The sequence below is a fragment of the Eschrichtius robustus genome, chromosome 3 (genome assembly GCF_028021215.1).
Source record: "Eschrichtius robustus isolate mEscRob2 chromosome 3, mEscRob2.pri, whole genome shotgun sequence".
Taxonomy (NCBI): domain Eukaryota; kingdom Metazoa; phylum Chordata; class Mammalia; order Artiodactyla; family Eschrichtiidae; genus Eschrichtius; species Eschrichtius robustus.
In genome coordinates this window covers 101,487,256-101,496,416 of record NC_090826.1, presented here as the reverse complement: position 1 = coordinate 101,496,416, position 9,161 = coordinate 101,487,256, and the positions used below count along the sequence as shown (strand labels likewise).

Genomic DNA, 9,161 nt, shown 5'->3' with positions numbered 1-9,161 from the left:
TTGCTGTCAGGGTTCATATCATAAATAACAATGTTCTCAAACCAAGTCCTTCCAATACTGATAAATAAATGCCCCAAAATATTGTCTAAAGCAGAAATGTCTTTATCAGTTTATGGACTACAGGCATACCTCAGAAATACTGCAGGATTGGTTCCAGACCACCAAAATTAAGCAAATATCACAATAAAGCAAGTCACATACATTTTTTTATTTCCCAGTGCATATTAAAAGTTATGTTTATTTTATCCTGTAGTCTACTAAGTGTGCAATAGCATTATGTCTTTAAAAAAATACCTTGTTAAAAATACTTTATTGCTAAAAAAAGTAATCATTATCTGAGCCTTTAGCAAGTCATAATCTTTTTGCTGGTGGAGGGTCTTGCCTCAGTGTTGCCGGCTGCTGACTGATCAGGGTGGTGGCTGCTGAAGACTGTGATGGCTGTGGCAATTTCTTAAAATAACTATGAAGTTTCCCTCATCAATCGACTCTTCCTTTCATGAACAATTTCTCTGTAGCATGCACTGCTGTTTCATAGCAGTTTACCCACAGTAGAACTTCTTTCAAAATTGAAATCAGTCTTTCAAACCCTGCCTGTGTTTTATCAACTAAGTTTATTTAATATTTTAAATCCTTTGTTGTCATTTCAACAACCCTCATAGCATCTTCACCAGGGGTAGATTCCATCTCAAGGAACCACTTTCTTTTCTCATCCATAAGAGGCAACTCCTCATCCATTCACGTTCTATCATAAGATTGCAGCAATTCAGTCACATTCATGCTTGACTTCTAATTCTAATTCTCTTGCTATTTCCACCACAACTGCAGTTACTTCCTCCACTGAAGTCTTGAACCCCTCAAAGTCATCTATAAGGGTTGGGATCAACTTCTTCCAAACTCCTGTTAATGTTGATATTTTTACCTCTTCCTATGAATCACGAACGTTCTTTTTTTTTTTAAGGTGTGTGTGTGGTTTTTTTTGGTTTTGTTTTGGCCTCAATGCATAGCATGTGGGATCTTTGTTCCCCAAGTAGGGATCGAACCTGTGCCCCCTGCAGTGGAAGCGTGGAGTTTTAACCACTGGACCGCTAGGGAAGTCCCTGAATGTTCTTAATGGCATCTAAAATGGTGAATCCTTACCAGAAGATTTTCAAGTTACTTGGTCCAGTTACATCAGAGGAATCACTAGCTGCGGCAGCTATAGCCTTACAAAATATATTTCTTAAATAATAAGACTTGAAAGTCAAAAGGCATGGGCTGTAGAATGGCTGTTGTGTTAGCAGGCATAAAAACAACATTAAACTTACTATACATCTCCATTAGAACTCTTGGGTGACCAGATGCATTGTCAATGAGCGGTAATATTTTAAAAAGAATCTTTTTTCTGAGCAGTACATTTCAACAGTGGACTTAAAATATTCAGTAGACCATGTTGTAAAGAGATGTGCTGTCATCCAGACTTTGTTTTTCCATTTATAGAGCACAGGCAGAGTAGATTTAGCATAATTCTTTAGGGCCCTAGGATTTTCGGAATAGTTAACTGAACATTGGCTACAACTTCCAGTCACCAGCTGTATTAGCCCCTAAAAAACAGGAGAGTCAGCCTTTCCTTTGAAGCTTTGAAGCCAGGCATTGACTTCTCCTCTCTAGCTATGGAAGTCCTAGATGGCATTTTCTTCCAATGTAAGGTTATTTCACCTACATCTGTTGTTTAGTGTAGCCACCTTCATTCATTACTTAGGTACGTCTTCTGGATAACTTGCTGCAGCTTCTTCATCAGCACTTGCTGCTTCACCTTGCACTTTTACGTTATGGAGATGGCTTCTTTCCTTAAACATCATTAACCCACCTCTGCTAGCTTCAAACTTTTCTCCTGAAGCTTCCTCATCAATCTCAGCTTTCATAGAATTGAAGAGAGTTAGGGCCTTGCTCTGGATTAGGCTTTGGCTTGAAGGAATGTTGTGGCTGGTTTGATCTTCCATCCAGACCACTAAAACTTTCTCCATATCAGCAATAGGGCTGTTCCACTTTCTTATCGTTTGTGTGTTCACTGGGGAATCACCTTTAATTTCCTTCAAGAACTTTTCCTTTGCACTCACAGCTTGGCTAACTGTTTGGCACAAGAGGCCTATCTTTTGACCTATCACAGCTTTTAACATGCCTTCCTCACTATGCATAATCATTTCTAGCTTTTGATTTAAAGTGAGAGACATGAGATTCTTCCTTTCACTTGAACACTTAGAGGTCATTGTAGGGTTATTCAGTGGCCTAATTTCAATATAGTTGGGCCTCAGAGACTAGGGAGGCCTAAGGAGAAGTGGGCAGACAGGAACCAGGCAGTTAGTGGAGCAGTCAGAACACTCAGCATTTATCGATTAAGTTCACTTTATATGGGTGTGAGTTCATGGTGCCCCAAAACAATTACAATGGTAACATCAGAAATCAATGATCACAGATCACCATAACAAATATAATAATAATGAAAAAGTTTGAAATATTAAGAGAATTACCAAAATGTGACACAGAGACACAAAGTGAGCTAACTGCTGTTGGAAAAAATGGTGCCAATAGACTTGCTCAGTGCAGGGTCGCCACAAAACTTCAAGTGGTAAAAAACCCAGTATCTGCAAAGCGCAACAAAGCAAAGTGCAGTAAAATGAGGTATGCTTGTAGTTATAATCCAGGGCATATATGGGACATAAACATAAATAGGCCATTGATTAAAATATGCCTTTTAAAATATGAACTATTTTTCTCTTTTATATGCTTATAGTAATAGTTGCATTATTTTCTACATAAAATGTTCACTAATTAAATTTTTCTTCAGACTTCTAAATGTCTAATAGAAGTATTATAATACATATGCATGGTAAAACAAAACTTTCAGAAATAATATGCTTATAAAATTAGTTTAAAAACAAATTATTAATAACATAGAGAGAGGTATGTAATCAAAAACTTCCTATCCTATTAAAGTAAAGAGAAAAATTACAGTGGGCTTGGAATGATTCTGTTTCATTACCTTCCTAGTAAATATTTATTTAAAGAGAAAATAACTTAGTTAAGAGAGGAGATTTTATCAAGAGGATCAATTTGGCCTGCGTAAAGTCTATTTTTTTCTTTAACAAATATAACTTTATCAAAAACCATATTTTTCACAGATTGTGATAGCTATTTTACTGAAAAGATGAGTAATCGCACAAATGAATTTGCATCGCCTCTGCTTTAACCATAAATTGTTCTTAGTAAATCTTCATGTCTAAAACCTTAACAGGAAAAACATATTGATTACTGAGAACTATATCTATATGTTAAAGAATTTTACAGTTTTCATATTTTTACTCCTGTAATATATGTCATTTGAATCATGAATAATGCATTGCTTCTTGACATAATTGACATAATTGAAAAGTACATTGTTTCGCAAAAAAAACATTTTAGTTTTCCTAGTCGCATCTACTAAAAAATGAGTGATAGTGCTATATGACACATAATTATAAAAAGGTTTTTTATGGTAGTGCTTCTTTGAGCCAGAATTCTCTGAGCTTATTGGAACCAGGATAAATGAAAAGAATATATTTGAATAATAAAACAAATTAAGGCTTCTTGATTCCTCCATAAGTATCTGTCCTTTAACTTTTGAATACAGGGAGGACTTTATACTGTGAAGTCTTCTCATATTTTTATTATACAGCTTTATCAAGATGTAATTTACATAACATCATATTCATTCTATTAAATTCACTGTACAGTTCAGTGGTTTTTAGAATATTCAGAGTGTGAAGCTATTACCATCATCTAATTCCAGAGCATTTTCGTCACCCCAAAATGATCACCCCATACCTGTAAGCATGGCACCTCATTCCATCCTCCCCCCAATCCCTGACAACCACTAAGTAACTTTCTGTTTTTATGGATATGCCTATTCTAGACATTTCATATAAATCTAATCATATAATCCATACATAGTTTTATATGAAAAAAGTATTTAATTAATATGTTAAGTAATTTTCACAGTATAAGACAGAAAGAAAATAGATTAAATATTTAGAAAATTCATGACTATGAAAGTAATATTTTATATACTTCAGAAGTATAGAAATATTTGTGTGTTTATTTCCACAATCTGACATAATTTTCATAATTATATCATCATAAAATTTTCAACAAAAGTATAATTCCCTGAATATATCTTTATCAGAATTTATTTCAAGTGGTTTGAATTTACATATAACCTATTGCTTCAAAAAATAAAATATTTTATCAATAAGTTCTTGATTTAAAAACAAGTTTAATTTTTAAAATATAACAATAAACATTACTGTGAAGTGACTTATCACATCAAATGTCAAGTCCAACCATAGTCTAAAATTATCTTGTCAGTCTTTAGGAAAGAACCAAATTATTGTGTAATCTACTTAATTAAATTTCTTATTTTCAAGGGGAAAATGCTTTTTATAGCTTGACTATCATAGTAACAACAATTGTCTTACCTTGCAAAAATTAAGTTAATGTTAGTGGAAACTAAAGATCTCAAAAAATACCCTCTAATTTATTAATATCTTACAGTTTAATAATGAAGTGAGTTGTCAACAAAATTAGCATTCATATTTAATTTAGACAGTATAAAATACACTTTTCTTATTTTAGAGAGAACAAAATACTCACAGTTCAATGATATTACTAGAGATTGTCCTTTTCTTCACAGAATGAGTATAGATAGATTTAGCAATGACTTTAACTTTCCATCTGGAGCAACTGAGCCTTTTCCCTATTTATCAAGGAGTGGAAATAAGGGCACTCTGCATACGTTTACGCTCTAGACACTCTGCAGAGCAATGCTTCAGCTCTATCTCAGAGACAAACTTCCCACACAATCCTCTCGGGTCAAAGCAAGGGCAGTTACAAGCTGACATAAATCAAATAATAACCAGATCATCAGGGATAGAAGCCTTTGGGACCTTGAGGTCACACTCTCCCAGAGTTCCTTATTGTTTATTTAATACATACTTTGTTTTCATGATTGAATTTGACATTCTTCCATTCTGATTACAAAAAATTGGGTCTCTACAAACTACTGAGTAATATATACAGGAAGGAAAAAAACCCTTCATTAAATTCAAACTCCACTAATACAGGTGCTATAACAATTCAACTTGAAGTTTACCTTTTCATTACCTATAAGAAAGGGAATTTGTTAAACCAATTAGTAATGTGTAATAATAATTCATAGATTGCTGCAATGTTAGATGTGTACAAATCATCTAATCCAACTCTCTCATGTTTTTGGCTAAGAAAAACTGCAACACAAATAGATACTACTCCTTGTTCAAGTTGTCACAGCTAGTTAGTAGCAGAGATGAAACTCAATGAAAATCCAAGCAGTTGAACAGGATATATAAATAATTTCATTATGATTTTTTTAATGTCACATAAATAAAGTCTGTTACATACCAGGCTCAGAGTCTTATTCCTTTAAGGCATTTCTACAGAGGCAAGTTTACAAATGTGTTTTCTACCACTAAACTCCATTCTCCTGGTCACACCATCTCTGACCTGATGACTGACTTTTTTAATCTGACTCTATACTCTTGTCTCAGTCCTGCCCAGTTCCACTTGCATGTAAACATGGCGTAGCCTCAGTATGCACCTCTACCTTTCCTGGTATCTGATCTTGTCCACCTCCAGTTTCTGACTTCAAACTATAATACTGATGATGAATTCTTCAAGGGTCTTCATCTACTACAGAGCAGAATTCATGATAAAATCTGCAAGGCATGTCACATGGAGTTTTGTTTACTTTTTAAAATAAGAGGCTCTGTATCTGTGAATTTTAATTGGTTAACCAAAGAATAACAGTCATGCCATTATAATTCATTGGTGTTGATTCTAAAATATTCCAAAAATAGGCTCCAGATTATGTCTTAAAAGAGGTACTCTCTACTAGCAACCTTACATTGAAAAATAGCAAAACAACTACATGAGCCTGGAAATGATGAGGTTCTATGTCAATTTCTACTGCTTCACCCTAATATGTAAAACTTTTTCCTCAATAAATGATAGAATAAGTAAAAAAAAAAAAAAAGAAAAGAAAAGAAAGAAAGAAAAATAGCAAAACAAACATATAGTACTTGATATTTTTTAAAAGCAATGCTTAACTTCTAAATATTTATCTGGAACATTTGTTTCTTAAGAGAACATATTTTTTAAAGAACTTTAATCCTTTCACTATTAGTATTCAAACATCAGGGATAATGTATACAATTTTATTGCTTAGGTAATTCCCAATTTTAACCTCTGTTTATAAGCAGAATTATTAGCTTCTGTATTTAAAAAATACAATTTTGAATGCTCAATGATTCAAACTTTTCACTTATTCATATCATCCTGACCACGCATACCCTCAATCCCATCCCAATTATATCTGAGATATTACAATTCATTGGCAATCAGCTTCCTTGTTTAGTTTTACAAAAAATGATTTGGGAATTCCCTGGTGGTCTAGTGGTTAGAACTTGACGCTTTCACTGTGGTGAACCGGGTTCAATCCCTGGTCAGGGACTAAGATCCTGCAAGCTGTGTGGCCGCAGCCAAAAAAAAAAAAAAAAAAAAACAGATTCATCCAGAACTTTACAGCTACAAATTTTCACATGTACTTCCCCGGTTTATAATAATACTCTAGACTTACTGTGGCATTAGCATAGTGCTCATTCCAAGGTACTTAAAGATATGTGCAAATATATCTTGATATTTTAAAATAAGGAAAGCAGATTTATATTTTTCAAATTTTACACAGGCTACTGTCAACCGAGCATTCTACTTGTAATCACATGGTTCACTGATATCCCTTAATATGCATAAATGAGGAAATTTCTTGAAATTTATTCTTTTTATACTGTCACTCAATACACAGGTGGCCTATATTTATAGATACATGTCATTTAAAATAAATATTATCATTACATTATCAGTAACAAATAATCTAAAGAGTTACAAATCTAACCCACTTGTTTGCTGTATAATTAGGAGCATCATTAGGGAAGGCTCTATGAGAAAGTGACATCCAAGACAAGGCCTAAAGGATGACGAAAAGCCAGCCACAGGAAGAGCTGAGGGATGAATGTTTTAGAAGGAACAGCACACCGTTCTGTGTTGGCTTGTGTAACACCAAAAGAAGGTCAGTGTGGTGAATGGTGACAGAAGACAGGAATAGAACAAGATGAGACTGGAGAGAAAATAAAACCAGATTGTAAGAGCCTTAGAGAGGTCTGAATTTTATTCTGGGTATAACAGGAAATCATTAAAGGATTTTAAGCAGAAAAGACACATAATCTGAAGTATATTTTTTGTTTTGCTTTATTTTGTTATTTTTTTTAATTGACATTCTGATTGAGATCATTGTAGATTAACTTGCAGTTTTAAGAAATAATACAGAGAGATCATGTGCTTAATCTAGTTTCCCCCAATGGTAACATTTTGCAAAATTGTGGTACAATATCACAACCAGTACATGGACATTGATAAAAACCACCTTATTCAGAGTTCCCCAATTTTACCTCTGTTTATTTATGTATGTGAATTAAATTCTGTACAATTTATCACCTGTAGGTTCATGTAGCCATCACAGAGTCAAGATACTGAATAGTTCCCATATCAGAATCCCTCAGGTCACCCTGTTTTAACCACACTCACCTCCTTCTTCCGTCTCCCCATTCCTAACCTCTGGCAACCACTAATTTGTCCTCCATTTCTAAAAATTTGCCTTTTCAAAATGTTATACAATTGATCATACATTGTGTAACCTTTTATGATTGGCTGTTTTTCCTCAGCATAATTCCCTGGAGGTTAATCCAAGTTGTTGTGTATATCAACAAACCACTCATTTTCATTGCTGAGTAGTAGTCTATGGTTATGGGCGGACCACAGTTTAAGTATTAAATACCCTTGGAAGGGCACATGGGTTAATTCCATTTTCTGCTATTGCAAATAAAGTTGCTATGAACACTCATGTACAGATTTATGTGTGAACATAAGTTTTCATTTCTCTGGAGTAAATGCCCAAAAGTATAATTTCTAGTTTTATGATAATTGTGTATTTTATCAGAAACTGCCAAACTTTTCCCAAATAACTGTATAATTTTATATTTCTACTAGCAATGTATGAGTGAATCAATTTCTCTCCGTCTCTTCCAGAATTTGATATTGTCACTATTTTTAATTTTAGCCTTTCTGATAGATGTGTAGTGATATCTTGTGGTTTTCATTCGTGTTTCCCTCGTGGCTAATCATACTGAACATCTTTTTTTTAATATTTATTTATTTATTTTCCTTTTTTTTTTTTTGGCTGCGTTGGGTCTTAGTTGTGGCACACGGGATCTTTGTTGAGGCATGCAGGATCTTTTCGTTACGGCACGTGGTCTCTTCGTTGCAGCGCTCAGGTTTCTCTCTAGTTGCAGCACTCGGTCTCCTCTGTAGTCGTGGCACGTGGGCTCTGTAGTTTGCGGCATGCGGGCTCTCTCGTTGAGGCACGCAAGCTCAGTAGTTGCGGCACGTGGGCTTACTTGCCCCACGGCATGTGGGATCTTAGTTTACCAACCAGGGATCAAACCTGCGTCCCTTGCATTGGAAGGCGGATTCTTTACCACTGGACCACCAGGGAAGTCCCCTGAACATCTTCTCACATTTTTTTTTTGCCATCTATATATCCTCTTTGGGGAAATGTCTGTTCGTGTCTTTTCCCCATTTTCTAATTGAATTGTTTATCTTCTTATTGTTGAGTTTTGAGGGTTGTTTATATATTTTAGATACTAGTCTTTTGTTGCATATGTGGTTTGCAAACATTTCTCCTAATCTGTAGTGTGTCTTTGCATCCTCTTTACAGGGTCTTTTGCAGAGCAAAAGTTTTTTTGGCCTTTTTTTGGTTTTGTTTTGTTTTGTTTATTTAACATCTTTATTGGAGTATAATTGATTTACATTGTTGTGTTAGTTTCTGCTGTATAACAAAGTGAATCAGCTATACATATACATATATCCCCATATCCCCTCCCTCTTGCGTCTCCCTCCCACCCTCCCTATTCCACCCCTCTAGGTGGTTGCAAAGCACCGAGCTGATCTCCCTGTGCTATGCGGCTGCTTCCCACTAGCTATCTATTTTACATTTGTCA

At 34.7% G+C, this 9,161-nt stretch overlaps 1 protein-coding gene across 1 annotated transcript; it reads right to left on the bottom strand.

Annotated features, from left to right (window-relative positions):
- Positions 1–1,730: 1,730 nt before the first annotated feature.
- On the bottom strand, positions 1,731–2,246 carry LOC137760630 (tigger transposable element-derived protein 1-like). Its single transcript, XM_068537564.1, has one exon. It carries the CDS (start codon positions 2,244–2,246, stop codon positions 1,731–1,733), a length of 516 nt encoding a protein of 171 aa, XP_068393665.1.
- Between the last annotated feature and the right edge of the window lie 6,915 nt (positions 2,247–9,161).